General features: G+C 59.5%; 2 protein-coding genes across 5 annotated transcripts; one reads left to right on the forward strand and one right to left on the reverse strand.

Moving 5' to 3' along the window:
• Nucleotides 1-1,205: 1,205 nt before the first annotated feature.
• Nucleotides 1,206-4,842, forward strand: REX1BD (required for excision 1-B domain containing). Of its 3 annotated transcripts, none has more exons than XM_001135296.7 (5): nt 1,206-1,404; nt 1,499-1,581; nt 1,917-2,187; nt 3,358-3,437; nt 4,613-4,842. In XM_001135296.7, the coding sequence occupies exons 1-5, from the start codon at nt 1,306-1,308 to the stop codon at nt 4,683-4,685; spliced, it is 606 nt and encodes a 201-aa protein (XP_001135296.1). In that variant the 5' UTR covers nt 1,206-1,305; the 3' UTR covers nt 4,686-4,842. The 3 variants fall into 3 exon arrangements, with proteins under 3 accessions (XP_001135296.1, XP_009433326.1, XP_001135150.1); XM_009435051.5 differs by having other exon boundaries at nt 1,211-1,404; nt 1,965-2,187; XM_001135150.7 differs by having other exon boundaries at nt 1,233-1,404; nt 1,983-2,187.
• A 910-nt stretch (nt 4,843-5,752) lies between these two features.
• On the reverse strand, nt 5,753-19,014 carry CRLF1 (cytokine receptor like factor 1). Of its 2 annotated transcripts, none has more exons than XM_016935535.3 (9): nt 18,749-19,014; nt 11,762-12,043; nt 10,969-11,098; nt 10,629-10,798; nt 9,402-9,559; nt 9,132-9,300; nt 6,760-6,947; nt 6,578-6,620; nt 5,753-6,092 (listed from the first exon to the last, which is right to left on the reverse strand). In XM_016935535.3, exons 1-9 carry the CDS (start codon nt 18,858-18,860, stop codon nt 6,079-6,081), a joined length of 1,266 nt encoding a protein of 421 aa, XP_016791024.1. In that variant the 5' UTR covers nt 18,861-19,014; the 3' UTR covers nt 5,753-6,078. The 2 variants fall into 2 exon arrangements, with proteins under 2 accessions (XP_016791024.1, XP_016791023.1); XM_016935534.4 differs by having other exon boundaries at nt 6,578-6,625; nt 18,749-19,002.
• Between the last annotated feature and the right edge of the window lie 350 nt (nt 19,015-19,364).

The raw sequence follows: 19,364 nt of genomic DNA on the forward strand, positions 1-19,364 counted from the left end.
ACCCGGGAGGCGGAGCTTGCAGTGAGCCGAGATCGTGCCATTGCACTGCAGCCTGGGCGACAGAGCGAGACTCTGTCTCACGGAAAACAAACAAACAAACAAACAAAAAACACTCCAGAGGAGGATTGAAAAAAGAACCACTCTCAATGGACAAAAAGAAAGGGGAGGGGTAACATAGGGATATGAGCCCTAGCCACCGGAGCCAGCAACGGCAACCCTTCCGGGTCCCCTTCCAGCATGTGGAAGCTTTCCTTTCGCTTTGTTCAATAAACTGCCCTGCTGCTCACTCTCCTGGTCCGTGGACTCTTTTTGATCTGTAACACACACCGCGAAGGTCCACAGCTTCATTCTTCAAAGTTAGCGAGACCACGAACCCATCGGCAAGAAAAACTCCCAACTCACTAACAGCCTAGTCCCTTCCCCCTTAAAGGCCGGTGTCTGTCACCCCATACCTGAGCTGGTCCCTCTTCACTAAGTCAGGCTACCAGCATCTTCCTGCTCCTCCGGCTGGGCCCCTGGAGGAGGAAGCTTTCCAAAGCTCTGTCTAGCCCATGTATCCCTCCAGCAGGAAGCTCCAAGGCCTCCTCTGTACTTTGAGGTCGTTCTGGCCCCTGCTATGCTCCAGGCTCAGGGCTATTACACAAGACGCCCAATTCAACTCGGTGGGCTGTTGACACCGTCCCTGTCACTGAATCTTGTCTTCACCCCTGTGATTCTCTGAAGAGCCAGTGAATCTCTGTTAATGTTGGTGGAGTTCCAGCCACTGCACTTTTTTTGAGGCAGACTCACTGTGGCTCCGGCTGGAGTGCAGTGGCATGGTCACAGCTCATGGCAGCCCCCAACTCCCGGGCTCATGTAATCCTCCCACCTCAGCCTCCCGAGTAGCTGGGACTGGAGGCGGGAGCCGCCATGTCGGGCTAATTGGTTTTTCTGTAGAGATCGGGCCTCCCTAGGTTGCCCAGGCTTACTTAACACTCTTGAACGTCAAAACCCACGCTCAGTACCCGCTTCACGTGGAAGTCGGTGTTGAGATACAAGCATAGGAACGAACTCAAGGCTAACAGCTGTTCTGTATTCAGAGCCGCACAATCAAGGAAAAACACGATCGGAGGCGGGCCCTGGACGGGAACAAGAAGGGTGGGTGCAGGATGGTGGGCTTGACTGGGCGGCCCGCGGTCTTGGCTCCCCTTTCTTCCTTCTGGCTCGCCGGCCGGAGGGTAGGGGGTCCGTGGACCTCCCGGCCTGTAGGGGGCGTCGGGCGCAGCGGAAGGGCCTGCTCCGGAGCCTGGCCAGGGCTGCGCAGTCATGATCACCGAGACCGCGGCGGAGCGTACGGTCCCTGCAGTGCCTGCTGCTGAGGAGGCCACCGAAGCTCGGGGACGCGAGGAGCCGGCGTGGCCCTGGGTGAGCCCAGGCCCAAGCGGGAACGGGCGCGGGGCGGGCGGCGCAGACCCAGGGGCGCGGGCTTCATGCCCCAGCCGTGCCCCCTGTCCCGCAGAAAGACGCCCCGATCCGGACGCTGGTGCAGCGCATCCACCAGCTGCAGGCTGAGCGCGCGCAGGGCTTCCGCCGACTGGAGGAGTGAGTGGGGGCGCGGAGGGGCTCAGGGTTCGGTCCCCCGCCCGCTCCGGGCGTGGGCGTGTTCTCGGCGGGCGTGCGTGGAGGAGGAGCTGGGTCCTTGTGCGGCTGCAGAGTCAGATGGGGCGGGGATTTCGGGGCACCGGGTCCTCACCTTCACGAGAAAGGCCCCACAGCACGTCCCCACTACCCGACGACTCAATCCTCGTGGCTTCTCTCTCCCCCGCAAGAGCAGGGGTGGGCCTGTCTCGCGTTCCCCTGCGGGAGTCAGGAAGCGTCCTTCCTACCTACCAGTCCTCCCCTCTGGGGTCTGGGGACACTTCCTGGGGGCCTTTCAGGTGGTTGGCGCCGGTGCAGGGCCTGAGAGCCTGGGGGCGCGGCCTCAGGGTCCCCACCTGCCGCAGAGGCCACCGCCAGTACCTGCGCAGCAGCCCTGACTACGACTTCGCGCGCTACCGGAGCATAGTGCACGAGGTGACCCAGGCCTTCGCCGCCGCCTCGCGGGAGGTGCTGGCTGTGGAAGCAGAGCTGGGCGGGCCTCGCAGGCAGCCGCTGCTCGCCGGCCACGTGCGCAGCCTGCAGGAGCTGGAGCAGACGCGGCTGGGCACGGTGAGGCCACCACCCCTTCCCCGCCGTGTCTCTAGGACCCTGGCCGGCTCCTCTCATGACGCACCCCTGGTTGGGGGGTGGTCCCAGTATCCCATACACAGACCTCACCCCTTCCTGTCCCACCCCAATCCTCTATTAAGGCTTCACTTGGGGATTCTCGGACCTGGCCCTCTGCTGTTCATCCCCAATTTTTTCCCCAAGTTTTGTCCTTATTCCCAGAGCACTCCCGCTTTCTCCCAGCTCCGCCTAAATGCTATTCCAAGATGCCCAGATCCCGCCCCAACAATGCTCCACCCACTCTGGTTGTTCCGCGTCTAGGGTCCCACCCTCAACCTCCCGTAGATACAGGCGAGGGGGGTCCCAGGCCACGCCTCCTCCGTATTATTCCTCCATCACAGCTTTAGTTCTTTGCCTATTTCTCTCTTGCGATCCGCCTGCTCGGCCCTGCAACCGTGTGTGACTGGAATTCCTAGGCCACGCCCCCCATGAGCGACCCGTCTCAGCGTCTCTTTGGCCTTTTTCTCTCTGTTTTTTTTTTTTTTTTTTTTTTTTTTTTTTTTTTTAAAGACAGGCTCTTGCTCTCTCACCCAGGCTAGAGTGCAATGGCGCGATCTCGGCTAACTGCAACCTCCGCCTCCCAGGTTCAAGCGATTCTCCTGCCTCAGCCTCCTGAGTAGCTGGGATTACAGGCGTAATTTTTGTATTTTGTATTTTTTTTAGTAGAGATGGGGTTTTGCCATATGGGCAAGGCTGGTCTCGAACTCCTGGTCTCAAGCGATCCGCCCTCCTCTGCTTCCCGAAGTGCTGGGATTTCAGGCGTGAGCCACCGCGTCCAGGCTTTTTGGCCTACTTTTATCCTGGGTCCCCGTCCCTGGGACCATGAGGCGCAACCTAACCCACCCCTACGGCCAATGCCTGGCTAAGACGTCACTGTTGTTCCCAGGCCACGCCCACATCGCGCTCAGCACTGCCTCTGGCCTGCCTGCTGTCTCCCTTCTGAGAGAGCCTCTAAACTGAATTTCGGACTCTTCCTACACAAAGCACTGCCCCTCGTGGTTCTACCCGGGCACTGCCTTTCTGGGTGCCTCTGTTTTTTCCTGAACATCCTTGGAGGGCAGGGGTGGGTTCTGCTCGTGGAGACATCCTTCCTGTTGTTCATTCCCCCACCAGGTGGCCCTGCTGCAGTTGATGGAGACGCCAGAGCTGGCGGGGCAGGAGGACGCTGTACGGATGCAGCAGCTGAAAATGAAGTGAGCGCTGCTGCCCAAGCCGCCTGGCTATGCTCGATTTGCACCAGGGTTGGCACGGTCAGGACGCTGCCAGCAGAGGAACCCTCTGCCAGTGCACAATGGTGTTCTCACCTGGTGGCCCTCAGATGTACACTTCCCCAGAGGGCACAGCCGTGAAACCTCACATCAGTTTCGCTGTGCATTGCTGGGACACTGCTGTATACCTCGACACATGCCAATCCTGCACACGTGGCTGTCCGTGGAGCTTGGACATGCCCCACTGAGCACAGACCTTCAGATGCCTGTCCTCAGCCCCCAAGCACACACACTCATGTACACACACATTTGACAGAGTCACACTTCATAACCTCCTAATGGTACACACCCCACCAAGATGGCCTTTTCTTTTCTTTTTTTTCTGAGACGCAGTCTCACTCTGTCACCAGGCTGGAGTGCAGTGGCGCGATCTCAGCTCACTGCAACCTCTGCCTCCCGGGTTCAAGTGATTCCCCCTGCCTCAGCCTCCTGAGTAGCTGGGACTACAGGCGCGTGCCACCACGCCCAGATAATTTTTTGTATTTTAGTAGAGATGGGTTTCACCATGTTGGCCAGGATGGTCTCGATCTCCTGACCTGGTGATCCGCCCACCTCAGCCTCCCAAAGTGCTGGGATTACAGGCGTAAGCCAGCACGCCTGGTCCTTTATTTTCTTTTCTTTTTTCTTTCTTTTTTTTGAGACAGAGTCTTGCTCTGTCACCCAGGCTGGAGTGCAGTGGCGCGATCTTGGCTTACCGTAACCTCTGCCTCCTAAGTAGCTTGGATTACAGATGCCCGCCACCATGCCTGGCTAATTCTTGTATTTTTAGTAGAGACGGGGATTCGCCATGTTGGCCAGGCTGGTTTTGAACTCCTGACCTCAGGTGATCTGCCTGCCTCAGCTTCCCAAAGTGCTGGATTACAGGCGTGAGCCACCATGCCCAGCCCAGATGGCCTTTTCTCTCAGCCCACTGTGACCTATGGGGCCACCCCTTCTCCCTAGCACCTAAGTGTTCCCTCTTGCTGCTAGTGCTGCCTGGAGGTTTGGCGGCGGGCAGGAGGGCCTGGGGCTCACCACAGCCACAGCCCTCTTGCAGCTTCGCGGCAGCAGCTAATTCGCCCCATCTGGGTTTTATTTATAGTTCCCATCCGCTCTTGTAGGGTAATTAAAACCATGGAGGCGATCAGCGAGGTTCTCCAGGACCTCAGGTTTGATGCGGAATCTGCCGAGTGATGGCGGCTCCCCAGGGATGCGCCGAGGGAGATGGGAAACGGGGCGGATGGCGCCCAGCCCAGCCCTAACCGCCAGCTGGCTGGGGTCGCGCCCCACTGCGCTGCTGACCTTCCTGCAGTTCCAGACACCGCCCACAATAAAGAGCTCCTCCTCTGTAGCCGCTCTGCCATCTCTGTGTACAAGGGTGCTGCAGCCAGTGTGCCTAGGGAGGGGTCCCCCACAGGGCCAGGGATTGTGGGTAGAAGACTCCCACCCTCCCTAGAAACTGAGGGTTTTTTGCTTGAGACAGGGTCTTGCTGTGTCACCCAGACTGGAGTGCAGTGGCGAGATCGTGGCTCACTGCAGCCTTGACTTCCCCAGGCTCAAGCAGTCCTCCTGCCTCAGCCTCCCAAGTAGCTGGGACTACAGGCACATGCCACCACAAGCCCAGTTAATTTTTTTTTTTTTTTTTTTTTTTTTGAGATAGAGTTTTGCTCTTTTTGCCCAGGCTGGAGTACAATGGTACGATCTCGGCTCACTGCAACCTGCACCTCCTGGGTTCAAGTGATTCGCCTGCCTCAGCCTCCTGAGTAGTTGGGATTACAGGCATGCACCACCACGCCCAGCTAATTTTGTATTTTTAGTAGAGACGGGGTTTCTCCATGTTGGTCAGGCTGGTCTCGAACTCCCGACCTCATTTGGTCCACCCATGTCAGCCTCCCAAAGTGGCGGGATTACAGGCGTGAGCCATGGCGCCTGGCCAATTTTTTGCTTTTAGTAGAGATGAGGTCTCCCTTTGTTGCCCAGGCTGGTCTCCAACTCCTGGCCTTGAGCAGTGCTCCCAGCTTGGCCTCCTAAAGTTCTGGGATTACAGGCATGAGCCTTTGCAGCCAGCCAGCTCAGGTATTTTGAATCACATTCTCCAAGGAGTTCAGAATCAGACCTTGCAAATACTGGATAGACAGTCTGAAGTCCTGGGAGGTGAAAATTCTAATCTCAAAGGGTCATTAAGATGCCTCACATTCCCCTCAAATCTCACAGCCCCCACCCCAGGCCAGGCAGGCCCCAAACTCACCTTCACAATCACAGCACCTAAATAGCTCATTTATTTAAAAGGACTCTTTTGGAGGGGCCCTAGGTAGTGGGGAGTAATGACTCCCCTTCTCACCCCCAGCCCTGGCAGGGGTTCTAGGCAACTCAACCAACCCTCACACACACACACCCCCACTGGGGTGCACCCAAAGGTGGCCTCACGTGGGAGTCAGAGCTGTTATGGCCGTTGGAGCTCAGGGGCCACCCAGCTCCTGCTGAGGGTGGCTCAGGTGCCCTGAAGTGAGGGTACAGAGGTGGCCCCAGTTTGGGTTCGGCCTCTGCGTCTCCATGTGGCAGGGAGGGTGGCCTGAGCCCCTACAGCTTATCTGGCAGGACCTGCAGGCAGAGGGGAAGCCAAGCTAAGCAGGGAGTCCAGGAGAGGGCCGCACCACAGAGCCACTGAAGGAGGCTTCATTCGTATCCTGTCCCCACCGCTTCTGGCTGTGTGACTTTGGGCAGGGTCCTGCCCCTCTCTGGGCCTTGGCGAGGCTATCTGAGCTGCAGGTAAAGCACTTGGCGCGGGGCCAGTATGCAGTAGGCGCCCATGCGTGCTAACTAGGGTGAGTATGTTCATTCATTTCGGAGGAGATTCCACTTCGGACATTTTCAGGGCATTGAATGTTCTTAGGCTAAAGGAGACAATGCCAGTTATACAGTAAGTGCTAAGTAAATGCTGATGAATAACAAAGGAAGAGGACGGATTCCATCTCAGCGACTCTAAGGCTGGGGTTGGGAGGCGTGGGGGTGTGAACAAGACCTGCAGCCACCGGAAGGGGCCCTCCCCTTGCTCCCTCCCGCCCACCCATTCAGGCCCACCTTACCTCTCGCCGTGCCCCGTCTGCCCGAGGGCAGGATCCCCTCGTCCTGTGCTTGGAAGGAAGGCAGAGGTGTCGTGGGGGCTGCAGACCTGCGTCCACACCTTGCTGTCTTCCCCCTCCCCTGTTTTCTGGGCCCCCCCAGCTCCCTGTCCCCACCCCCACGCCCGCGGGTCCCTCCTTCCTACCTGGTTGCGGGTCTTGTGCGACTTCTGCATCCAGGCTCGCCACTGGTCGTAGAGGCGGAAGCTGAGGTTGGAGCAGTAAGCGTGCTTCTTGAGCCAGCCCAGGAACTGCTTGAGCTCGCGCCGCACCGGCCCCGAGCTCGGCTCTCCGCCCCGCGGCTCGCACGCCCCGCCGCCCGGGCCCGGGCGCTCTGGTGGTGGGCGGAGCGGCAGTGTCAGGGCGCGCCCGGCAGGGGGTGCGCGCGGGCAGGAGAGGGGAGACTCCGGCGTGGCGGGACCATGTTCCCCTCGGGGAACCTCCCTCCCCGTTTCTCAAGGACCGAGTCCTCCCCGCGGCCCTGCACAGCAGCCCAGCTGCGCCCCTGGCCCGGCTGCGCCCCTGGGGAGGTGGGGGGGAGGGGGAAGGAAGGGGCTCCTCCTCCACATCTCCTCCAGGAACCCGATTCCTGTGGCCTGAGCCAGGTGCGAGTGGAGTAGGGGGAGGGGAGAATGAGAGAGGCCAGAGCCGGGGGGATGAGACACAGAGACAGACAGACAGCAGGGGGCCGAAAAAGAGAAAGGGAGAAAGACGCACGGATGAGAGAGCGGGGCCAGGGATGGAGAGATGGAGACGCAGGGTGGGTGAAAGCCAAGGGTGTCAGCCCAGGAGGAAAGGGCCTGATCAGGGTAGGACAGAAACCCTGGGGACATAGGGACAAAGAGATCGAGACAGAGACACAGAGGAAGAGTGACAGATGAAGGGAGACCGAGTGCAAGATGACCCCATGGGACAGTCCCCAGCATGGGCCCATGGGACAGGGAGTGGGCCAGGAGGGCCAGGTGGGAGGCCTGCCTGTCGGTCCAGCTGCCGGCTGCAGCCAGCCCCCAGCAGGCCGGCGGATAAGGACATCGGCCTCACGTCATAAATAAAGCCGGGGACCCGCTGACAGGCCCTGGCACGGCCCCGGCCCCCGCCGCCCCTGCTGGCCTTCCCCGGCCTCCCCAGCCTCCCCTGCGGACGCAGCGGCCTGCTGGCTCCTGTGCAAGAATCGCAGGTGCCGGGCACGAGCAGGGGCCAAGGCTCAGGCCCCTCCCGGCTGCGCTTGCTCCCGCCCACCCCTGAACCTGGAGGGGCCCAGGATAGGGGCTGGGGAGCTGGCTGGAGCCTGACTCTACCCCTCCCTAGCTCTGGGACCCTCTCTGGGCCTCAGTTTCCCTATCATCTCACGAGCCAGAGTGAGCTTGGTCTTCCCGGTGAACTAAGTTTAGACCTGTGTGACCTCCTAGAGCCTCAGTGTCCTCACCTGAGAAAAAGCGGCCTCCCTTGCAGTGAAACCCTGGGGGGATGGGACAATAAGTACCTCCATGCCAACTGCCTGCAAACACTTAGGTGGCACCCACCATGTGGGCACTTGCCACAAATTATGTCATCCAACCCTCATAACAGACCAAGGCAAGTGGGATTCTCGACCCCACCTTCCAGATGGGGAAACGGAGGCCAGACATTCCAAGTAACAGCTTTCGTTTCATTTCACAAAAGAGAGACTAGAGGCCTGTGGACCCGGAGAAATCCCAGACAGCAAGAGGAAGCAGACCTAGGCACCTAATCATTCCCATCCCCCTGCCTTGATCAGAAGGAGAAACTGAGGCCCATCAAAGTAGGAGTTGGCAGCCCATTGGCCTTAGAAGCAGGGGTCTCAAACTCACTGGCCCTCTTAGGAGGGAGTCTGAGTGGCCAAAACAGACCAGATGGGGATGGGCAAATGGAGAGTGAGGGTCCTGAGAAGGGGAGACCACTGCTGGTGGGGGCTGTAGGCCATGCTGTTACATTTTCTAGATAATTTATTTTTCTAGGGAATCTAGGATATTTGTGTAAAAACTTCCTGGGTTTAAAATTTCTACTAGTTGGTCAAACTTTTTTTTTGTTTTCCAAACAACAGGCCAAAGAAAATAGATCCAAGGGCCACATTCAGCTCTAGGGGGGCCACCAGTTTGAGACTTCTACTCTCTTGGAGACAATCAGGAAACAGGCTGGGCATGGTGTCTCACACCTGTAATCCCAGCACTTTGGGAGGCCGAAATGGGCAGATCACCCGAGGTCAGGAGTTCGAGACCAGCCTGGCCAACATGGTGAAATCCTGTCTCTACTAAAAAATACAAAAATTAGCTGTGCATGTTGGCGCGTGCCTGTAGTCCCAGCTACTTGGGAGGCTCAGGTAGGAGAATCGCTTGAAACCGGGAGGCAGAGGTTGCAGTGAGTGCAGATCACACCACTATGCGACAGAATGAGGCCGTGTCTCAAAAGAAAAAAAAAGAAAGAAAGAAAACAAGGAAACAGAGGCTCTAGCTGGTTTCAGACTGGCCGCTGGATCACCCAGCCCTAGGAGGGTGCTCACCACTGCGGGGAGTGGAGGCGGCTGTGGGGTGGCTCCACTCACTCCAGATCCCCGCTTTCTTGGAGCCATAGATGCCAAAGGGGTTGCAGCGCACTTGCACGAAGTACACGGTGCCGGGTTTCAGGCCGGCCAGGCGGCAGGAGGTCTGGTTGCTCACATCGTCCACCACCTGGACAGTGAGGACAAGGTCAGAGTAGAGGGCGGGGCCTAGCAGGAGCGGGAGCGGGGCCTGGAAGGAACAGGGGCGGAGTCAGGGAAGGGGCGGGTCACCTTCCAGTCCACACTGTCCTCCACTCGGTAGCGGATCTGGTATTTGGCTTGAAAGAGGAAATCCTTGAGGGCGGGTGGCGACACCCAGCGCACGCTCAGCTGGTCCTCCAGGCCCCCGACGCGGCTCACGTGCACGTCGGGCGGGGGGTCCGTGGTCACTGCGGGGCAGAGGAGGGCCCCTCTCAGCCTGGGACTGTCTGGGTTTAACTCCCCCCAGCAGTGTGGCCCAGGGCACTTGGCCTAGATGGAACCTGCCTCTGTTTTCCTCCTCCTCCCTCTGCCCCCACCCCCAGGACTGGTGGATTACACGATATATAATATTGGAGAAACACTCAGCACCTAATTAATGTTAGCTGCTATCACCATTATTATCTATGACGGGAGAAACATAATCCTATCTTCAACTGACTATGGGAAAGCAGCCATTGCGGGGTTGATGATATTATTATTATCATGCTTAGGAGGCCAGGGGCTGTCAGGCCGTCAGCCTTCTGGGAACCTCCCTGCCACCCCCTCCCCACTCACACCTCCCTTCCACTCTTACTGAAATCTTTGATGTGACATTTTGCTGGGTGCAGAGAAGCAACTGAGGCTTAGAACTTTCCCACTGTAGCGTTAGGATGTGGGGAAGAGTGAGGCAGGCTGCGGGGGCAGGGATGGGGGCTACAACCCAGGCGTATGTGTGTGTTGGGGGGTTCTGAGGATCCTTCTGGGGGCCCCTGAGGGCAGCAGGGTGAGCTGGCCTCTCCCCCTGAGGCCTTGGTGAGGGGCCTAAAGGGTTAAGGCACAGGCCTGCTTGGGGCTGAGAAACACCCTAATTAGATTAGGCTCAATTCTGCTCACAGATCATCCATTTCCTGCCTCCCGCCCTGCGCCCCCCAGCTCCAGGCCTCGGCTTCCTGGGGCGCCTCCCGACCTGGGCGCCCCCTCCCCTCTCCCCAGGGCCCCCTCCTGCACACCTGGGCTGCCGAGGGGGAGGTGGCCAGGCCAGGTGTTCTCTGTGGAGTGGGGGTATCCTGGCTGTTTCTGGGGGCTGCGGACTGATGAGTGGATGCTCAGCTACTTACCTACCTTCCCTCTGACCAGCAGGGACAACCCGGGAGTTGCCGGGCTGGGGAGGGGCAGGCGGGACCCTAGGAAAAATGAGAAGGTGCAGGGGACCCCTCGGGATGCTCGGTGGGTGGGGCTGGTGCCGAGGGAGGGGCCTAGCAGACACTGGGGGCTCACCCACATCCAGGATATCCAGCGTGAGCACATCGGAGCGGGCAGAGCCCAGGCGGTTGGTGGCCTCCACCCAGATCTCATAGGGCGTAAAGAGAGCCAGGTCCTTGGGGATGTGGCAGGAGTGGGGCCCCACTGTGTGGTACTCCTCACATGTGTTGTCCTGCCCATACCACCTGCGGGGATGGGAGGGCGACAGGACGCATGAGGGTTCCTTGTGGCCCCCAGACCTCACCATGGCAGCCTCAGAGTGCAGACAACACATGGGGGCTCAGAGAGGGTCCGCGTTGGTCAAGGTCACGCAGCCAGCCTGGGACACACACATCGCCCTCAGGCCACCACCAACCTAAGCTTGTACTTGAGGGAGTAGTTGGTGTGCAGGAAGGTCTCCCCGTGGGCCCCTGGCGTCCAGCGGCAGGTCAAGTCCTTCATGTTCTTGGACCAGCAGCTGATGTTGACGGGTTTCTCTGGGGGCACTGGGAGAAGGGGAGGGTGCAGGAAGCAGGCTGAGGGTCTGGACTAGCTGAGCCTGGGCCGAGGGGTTGCTGCCCACCCACCAGGCCCCCACCTTGGAGTGGAAGGAGGGCAGACAGGACAGTCTCAGCCCTGTGCTGAGAAATGCCAGCACAGTTGGTGTGACAACTGCAAGGGCTCTTGAGAGGCTGGTGACTCGATCTCCGGGTTCTTTTTCTTTTTTCGAGGCAAAGTCTTGCTCTGTCCCCCAGGCTGGAGTGCAATGGTGCCATCTCAGCTCACTGCAACCTCCGCCTCCCGGGTTCAAGCAATTCTCCTGTCTCAGCCTCCCAAGTAGCTGGGATTACAGGTGCCTGTCAGCACGCCTGGCTAAGTTTTGTATTTTTAATAGAGATGGGGTTTCGCCATGTAGGCCAGCCTGGCCTCGAACTCCTGGCTTCAAGTGATCCACCCACCTCAGCCTCCCAAAGTGCTGGGCTTACAGACATGAGCCACCTTGCCCGACCGGGTCTCCAGGTTCTCATTCCCACCTCAAAGACCTGCATAGCCATGCCAGTGTGCCCACAGCTCATCCCCAGGCCAGAAGGCCCACAATTCATGCCTCACTCCAGAGGGAGATGCCGCTCCCAAGAGCTACCCCTGGGGTGTCCTGGGTGCCAACTTACGGCCAACATAGAGGCAGGAGCCAGCCAGGATGCTGCCGTCACGAGCGTGGCACACGAGGTTGTCCCCTGACTGCTGCCTGGACCCATTGAGGTTGGCCAGGGCCAGGGCCAAGGTGGAGGCGTTGAGCACACGGGAGAGCTCAGGGGGCAGGCGGCGCCCGTTGAGGGTCCAGTAGAGGCCCTCGGCGGTGGTTCCTGGTGGGTCTCCGTGCACTGAGCAGGTGGCCAGCAGGGAGGAGCCGATGAGAAGCGTGGGATCCTGGGGACTGATCACAGCTGTGTCTGGGGTCAAAGAGGAACATGTGTCAGGCCAGGGCGGGGACCCTCCAAGCCCCCAACCATGCCAGGACCTCCAGGGTTCATGGTGGTCCTGAAAAGACGCTGTTAATGATTGTCCCCCATTTTACAGATAGGGAAGGTAGAGATCAGCTGGGTTAAATGCCCAGGGCAACACTGGTGGCCAAACTGACAGACCTGGAGTTGTCCAGGTCTGTCTGACTCCAACACTGGATCCTTCCAAAACTCTTCATCACTGACATGCTTAAGGTTCTCTGAGGGGTCACACAACTCGGGCATATAGGCTCATTCGGATCCAAGTGACTCTTGCTTAGCACATTGTTATGACAAACACTATGCTTTGCTTTTTTTTTTTTTGAGACGGAGTCTCGCTCTGTCGCCCAGGCTGGAGTGCAGTGGCGCGATCTCGGCTCACTGCAACCTCCGCCTCCCGGGTCCAAGCAATTCTTCTGCCTCAGCCTCCCGAGTAGCTGGGACTACAGGTGTGCACCACCATGCCTGACTAACTTTTGTATTTTTTTTTTTTTGAGACAGAGTCTCGCTCTGTTGCCCAGGCTGGAGTGCAGTGGCACAATCTCGGCTCACTGCAAGCTCTGCCTCCCGGGATCACGCCATTCTCCTGCCTCAGCCTCCCGAGTAGCTGGGACTACGCACCCACCACCACGCCTGGCTAATTTTTTGTATTTTTAGTAGAGACGGGGTTTCAGCGTGTTAGCCAGGATGGTCTCGATCTCCTGACCTCATGATCCATCCGTATGGGCCTCCCAAAGTGCTGGGATTACAGGCGTGAGCCACTGTGCCCGGCCAAGTTTTGTATTTTTAGTAGAGACAGGGTTTCACCATATTGGCCAGGCTGGTCTTGAACTCCTGACCTCGTGATCCACCTCCCTCGGCCTCTCAAAGTGCTGGGATTACAGGAGTGAGCCAATACACCCAGGCATGCTTTGCTTTTTATTTTTTTAGCGACAGGGTCTCACTCTGTTGGCCAGGCTGGAGTGCAGTGGCGCGATCATAGCTCACTGCAGCCTCGATCTCCTGGGTTCAAGTGATCCTCCATCATCCCAGCTCCCAATTAGCTGGGACTACAGGTGTGCACCACCACACCTGGCTGATTTTTAAATATTTTTTTAGAGGTGAGGTCTCGCTAGTTTGCTCAGGCCGGTCTTGAACTCCTGGCCTCAAGCGATCCTCCCACCTTGGCCTCCCAAAGTCCTGGGATCACAGGCATGAGCTTCGGTGCCTAGCCTTCTTTATTTTTCATTCTCATTTTGTTTTTCTTTTTTGGCAACTAGAAACAAAAGATTGTGGGCTCTTCCTGTGATACTCCCAGAGCCTCACACATAGTAGGTGTTTCTGTGGGGGAAGGGCATTGCTTAAAATGAAAGCCCTGACCCTTACTTGAATCATTAAGAGCACCAATTTTTTTTTTTTTTTTGAGACAGAGTTTTGCTCTTGTTGCCCAGGCTGGAGTGCAATGGCGCGATCTCGGCTCACCGCAATCTCTGCCTCCAGGTTCAAGTGATTCTCCTGCCTCAGCCTCCCGAGTAGCTGGGATTACAGGCACACACCACCGTGCCCGGCTAATTTTTGTATTTTTAGTAGAGATGTGGTTTCACCGTGCTGGTCAGCCTGGTTTCGAACTCCTGACCTTGTGATCCGCCTGCCTCAGCCTCCCAAAGTGCTGGGATTACAGGGGTGAACCACTGCACCCAGCCTGTATTTTTAGTAGAGTCCAAGTATCGCCATGTTGGCCAGGCTGGTCTCGAACTCCTGACCTCAAGTGATCCGCTAGCCTCAGCCTCCCAAAGTGCTGGGATGACAGGCGTGAGTCATTGCGCCTGGCCTAACAGCACCATTTATTGAGCACTTGTTGTGTTCTGAATACTGGGCTAAGACTACCTACATTTTCTCAGCCAATCCTGCTTATATGTTAAAGATGAAAAAACTCCGGCTCTGAAAGATGGAGTTTCCTTGCTGGAATGAGGGAAGGCCATACTAGTTAGGCCCAGATTTTCTGGTCTCCAAAGTTCTGTTCCACACTGCCTACCTCTGGAACTAAAGGCAGCCCTGGCAAACTGCATGTCCCCAACTCCCATCCAAAGGGACTTGACATCATCGCTGTTTCCCTCCACTCAGTTTTCCTCATCTGCAAAGTGAGAACGAGAAAGCTCTTTGTCTCCTGGGCTATTGCGAAAGTCAGAGGGGAAAGGACTTCCTGAACCAGGTTGTGTGTGAGTCAGGTACTAGGCACAGGAAACTTGGGGACGCCCATGGGTGGTTGATGCCTCCTCTCCTGCTGGCCATGAGGGCAGCCCAGGAGTTCCCTTTCTGGAGACCAGAACCTTGTCCATAGGGAAACCAAGGCCCAGAGAAGGAGGAGGGGGTGCACAGGCCAACCTCCCAATGCCTCTCTGAGTCTCAGTTTCCCCATCTGGAAAGTGGGCATCATGGCGTCAATGTCATGGGGTTGGCTGGGTGCGGTGGCTCATGCCTGTAATCCCAGCACTTTGAGAGGCTGAGGTGGGAGGATCACGTGAGGTCAAGAGTTTGAGACAGCCTGGGCAACATGGTGAAACCCTGTCTCTACCAAAAATACAAAAATTAGCCAGGTGGGGAGGGGGTGGTGGCCCATGCCTGTGGTCTTAGCTACTTGGGAGGCTGAGGCAGGAGGATCGCTGGAGCCCGGGAAGTTGAGGCTGCAGTGAGCCATGACTGCACTACTGCACTCCAGCCTGGGTGATAGTGAGACCCTGTCTCAAAAAAGAAACAAAAAATTTAGATTTAAATTTATAAAAACCAACAAAACAAACCTCATGAGGTTGTTTGAGAGGAGTGAAAATATTGTTGGAGACAATATTTTCCCATGAGATCTTTAAACCAAGTTGACCCGGACTCGAATGCCCCCAGCCTGACTCAGTGTTTTACTTTTTTTTTTTTGAGACACAGTCTCACTCTGTCACCCAGGCTGGAGTGCAGTGGCACAATCTCGGCTCACCATAACCTCCACACCCAGCTAATTTTTGTATTTTTAGGAGAGACGGAGTTTCGCCATGTTGGCCAGGCTGGTCTCGAACTCTTGACCTCCAGTGATCCACCCGCCTTGGCCTCCCAAAGTGCTGGGATGACAGGCGTGAGCCACCGCACCCGGCCTCAGTGTTTTACTTCTTTGAGCCTCTGGAAAGGGGCTTCTCGTTCCACACAGAGTGGTTGTAAAGACTCATCCACTCCTTTGTTCGTTCACGCGTTCATCTATTCATTCACAGGGTACCTATAGTGTGTCAGGATCTGTGGGCACTGGGGTGATGCCCAAGACACACAAAAGTCCTGCCCTTGTGGGCATCAAATCCAAGGAAGCAGCAGGAAAAAGGAATAAATAAATATCTAAGACAATAACTAGGGGAGAAAGTAAAGCAGGGGCTGGAGGAGGACAGAGCAGCGGCAGAAGCTTGGGAGGCCTGTCTGGGGAAGTGACCTTTGAGCAGAGACCTGAATAAAGTAAGAGAAGTAGCTGTGACATTATCTAACAGAGCATGTCCAGGCAGTGGGAGCTGCAAGTGCCAAGGTCCTGGGGCAGAAGCGGTGGGAAATGAGGTTTGAGAGGTCAGAGACCCTGACCTGCAGGGAGGAGGGATTCCAGGGTTCTCAGCCGGGGAGGGAGGGATGCGGTGAGATATGCGTTAAAAGGACTCCCCAGGCGGCTGGAAGATGGGACTGCAGGAGGCAGGGGCAGCCCAGCTTCGCAGAGATGGCAGCCAAGGACAGGGTGATCCTGGCCCCCAGGGAGGCCCCCTAAATGCCAGCGCTGCCCTGCACTTGCCCTCACTGCCCCAGATGGGCGAGGTGGGGTGGACACGGTTCTTGGGCCGGCCCTGATGATTTTCCGGGGCAAACTTGGCTCGAGGGCTCTGTCTCGCTGGAGCCTGGAATCGCAGTTGCGCTTGGGGCTTGGCCCAGGGCTCGCCGGAGGTCTCCGCGTCCGTGCGAAGGAGCCGGCTGAGCGGGCCAGAGCCGAGGAGGCGGGGGCGGCCGAGGGGGCGGGGGGCTGGGGGCCAGGGGACCGCCCTGGAGGTCCCAGGCAGCCAGCCGCCCGCTAATTCGGAATTCCTTCTGCATGAACTCGGGCGTGCCAGCGTCTCTGCCCCGGCCCACCCACCGCTTCCTGCCTGGGCCCCCCCAACAGAGTGGGAGGCACGGCCAGGCCTGCCCAGACCCCAGGCCCTTCTCAGCCCTTCTAGAGTGGGTCTCGCCCCTCCTGCCCCCCCCACCCGCCAGCATGGCCTGGGCAGGAAGGGGCTCTCTGGGGGGTCCTGGCTGGGGGGCGCTGCCCCTCTGCCACACCCGCCTGGCCTGGGCCCGCGTGGCTCACTTGCCAGCAGCTGCAGCTGCCCTCCCGGGGCTGGGCGGGGGACACCGGGCGGCGACGGGTTGTGGGGGGAAGGCAAGGCCAGGCGGGCCTGGACAGACCAATCTCCCACCCCCTTAGCCCCAGCCGGTAAGGTCAGAAGGACACTTTCTCCTCCCGGGATATGGGCGCAACACCAGTGGGAGAACCTGGGCAATTGACTTCCCCTCTCCAGTTCTCAATTTTCTCCTCCATAAAATGGGAGGAGAAATATGTTCTACTTGCTGGGGAGATCAATGAGATGTGATTGCAATCCAATGTCCAGAGGGCTCAGAAGCCTGAAGCCCCCAGGAGCTACAAAGATGACAGCCCCTCCCAGCTCTGGGGTCCCGGCTGACTAGGCACTCCCTCCAGGCCTCCACAAACAATGGGCTAAGGCACTGGGGACAGAGATGCACGCACTCCAGGCCAGGCGGGGGAGCAGCTGGGAACAGCCCACTGAGCCGGAGTTGGTGGGGGCTTGGCTTGGTTTGGAGGGCCTCCTAGAGGGCTCCCCAAAGCAGATCCCTAGGTTGGGCTTTTGAACAGCCCCCTTTTCACTCCCTGCCTCCCCTCCTTTCCCGCAGAGCTGGGGCCTTTAAAAGTTTTTTCTCTCCTCTTTTCCCAATCTGGAGCCACTGCCGTTATTAAAAAGGAACACCATGTGTTTTAAAAGGGAAAAGTGTGAGATTCTCTGCAAGCAGGGCGGAAGGGTAGCCTCCATCCCAGGGTCCCCACGGGGGTCCCCATCTCCCGTCCCGCTGGTACCTGCAGACACTTTACGACCCACCCGCCTGCTGGTCAGGTGCTAAGACACACCGTAAGTAGAAACATATTGCCGAGGTGTGAGAATCTTTTATTTAATTTCTTCCCCCCTTAAAGGAAAAAACACACTTACAATGCCCCCCCACCCCCTACACCTTCGCCTGCTGCTCTACTGGCTGAAAACAAAGCTTGGCGCTCACAGTGGCACTCACAGGCGCTGCCCACCGCCTGGCAGAGCCGTCAGGGGCCCTGGGAGGGCCCGAGGTAGCCCCTCACCTGAAAGCCGGGGGAGAGCCAGGCTTTCAGCAAGTGCCCCTAGAAGATGCCCGGACCCTGCCCCTTCCCGGAGGAGCCCTACAGGCAGCCCGCAAACAGCCCAGCACAGGTTGGGTGAACCTGGGAGCAGTGTGTGCCCGGCTACCCCCGGGGTGGCACGTGCGCCTGGATGGGGTGCGTGGAGTGACTGAACGTCTGGGGCGAGTGGTGCCTGCCTCTGTGCCCCTGGGTCGCCTCCCCTGTGGGATGTGTGTGACCGTGAATGTGTGTGTCGGGGATGGAATGTGTGTGCGTCCGCGATGGTGCGCGAATGTGCATCTGGGATGCAGTGTGCGCGAGTTTGAGGGCGAGGGTGACGGGCCACAAGCCAGTGTGATTCTTTGTGTGTCTCTGGGTGTGTCCCAGAGCGGGTCTGGATACGGAGACGTATCCTTGCGGGGGTGTTCCTTGGATGGGGGGCCCCAGAGTGCCTGAGGCCAGAAGTCCCTCCAGGGCAGGGGTCTTGGCCCGTAGAGCAGCGGGTTCCCAGTGGGCCCCCTCAAAGTTTGGGCCTGCTGGTGCCCGGACTCACTGGCTCCCGCTCCCGCTCCCTCTCCCTCTCACCCACTCGCTCACAAAGATTCCTCTCGCTGGAGGCTCTCCGCCCGATGCAGCCTGGCTGAAAACCGTTCTAAGCGCTGCCGGTGGCGGGGACTCCGCGGACCCCCGTGCGCCGGGTCCCGCAGGGGGAGGGCGGTGGCGCCGGCCCGTGGAGAGACAAGTCCCCCGGGACCCCGGGCTGCGCGCCAGGCGGCCAGAGCGGCCCCCCTGCAGCCCCGCCCTCCCCGTGGGGCTCATCCCTCCGCCTTGGGGGGGGCCCGCTGGGGGCCCGCACCCAGCGCGCCAACCGCTTGCGCCCCCGCCTGGGAGCGGTGCCCTGCAGTCCCAGGGGCCCAGAGTCCACCGAAGCAGACGCGTGCGCCCGCCACGTCCTGGCATGCAGAGGGTCTCAGGCCGCGATCCCCCCAGCCCCCGGGGGCCTGGCCTGGCGCCCTCGGCCCAGCTGCTCAGGTAACAGGGCCTCGGGCGCGGAAGCAGGACTCTCTGGACAGTGGACTGCGGCGCCGTGTGCCCCGCAGGTGAGGGCGCCCCGAGGGCTGCGCCGGGGGCGCCTTCCTTTGTTCCCCGGCCGTCCAGGTGGCGCCCGCGCCCCCTCCCCCCGCGGCTGCCCCCGGGGCGCCCGCCCTCTGCTCTGGCAGGGAGGAAGGAGTGGGGCGCCGGGTACTCACGGGCTCCTGATCCGCCTCGCGGCGCCCCGAGGACGCAGAGCAGCAGCAGGGGCAGCAACGGCGGCGGCCGCCGCGCGGATTGGGCGGCGGGGTCCCGGCGGCCGGCGGGCATGGGGCCGGCGCTGCCGGGGGCGCGCGGCGGGCTGCGGCTTGGCGGCGGTGGCGCAGGGCGCGGGACGCAGGCCGGGCGCGGGAGGGCGCGGGCCGGCGCGGGCCAGGCCGCCCGCACGTCGCTGGGCGCGGACGCGGAGGCCGGAGCAAGTCTGAGCAGCCGAATTGACAAGGCGCTAATGCGCCGCTGGCCCCGCCCGGCCCCGCCCCCGGCCCGGCCCGGCCCCGGGGGGGCGGCGGGCCCCGCACCGGCCTCCCCGCCGCCCGCCCGCCCGCGGGCACCGCGCGCCCCGCCCGTCCGGCCTCCGCCCCACCGAGAACCGCGCGCGCCCCATCCCGCGGCCCAAAGCCCCCTAAATCAACCCCTACCGGCCCAGGACCTCCCTCTCCAACCCTGCCAGCTCCAGGCTTCCCACCCCCAGTCTGGGACCTGGCACCCCCAATCCCGTTTCCATAACCCTGCCCACTTCCCTGCACCCTCCTCTCAGCCCAGTGCCTCTTCAGT

Source organism: Pan troglodytes, chromosome 20 (assembly GCF_028858775.2).
Source record: "Pan troglodytes isolate AG18354 chromosome 20, NHGRI_mPanTro3-v2.0_pri, whole genome shotgun sequence".
In the NCBI taxonomy this organism is placed as follows: Eukaryota; Metazoa; Chordata; class Mammalia; order Primates; family Hominidae; genus Pan; species Pan troglodytes.

Bases quoted from the DNA above. Each gene is read 5' to 3' on its own strand.
- REX1BD (XM_001135296.7), top strand. From the start codon at position 1,306: ATGATCACCGAGACCGCGGCGGAGCGTACGGTCCCTGCAGTGCCTGCT. The intron at 1,582-1,916 runs GTGAGTGGGGGC...GGGGCCTTTCAG, and splicing joins GGCTTCCGCCGACTGGAGGA to GTGGTTGGCGCCGGTGCAGG. The intron at 2,188-3,357 runs GTGAGGCCACCA...TTCCCCCACCAG, and splicing joins AGCAGACGCGGCTGGGCACG to GTGGCCCTGCTGCAGTTGAT.
- CRLF1 (XM_016935534.4), bottom strand. From the start codon at position 18,860: ATGCCCGCCGGCCGCCGGGACCCCGCCGCCCAATCCGCGCGGCGGCCG. The intron at 11,099-11,761 runs GTAAGTTGGCAC...CCCTTCTCCCAG, and splicing joins CTCCTGCCTCTATGTTGGCC to TGCCCCCAGAGAAACCCGTC. The intron at 10,799-10,968 runs GTTGGTGGTGGC...CCATCCCCGCAG, and splicing joins TCCCTCAAGTACAAGCTTAG to GTGGTATGGGCAGGACAACA.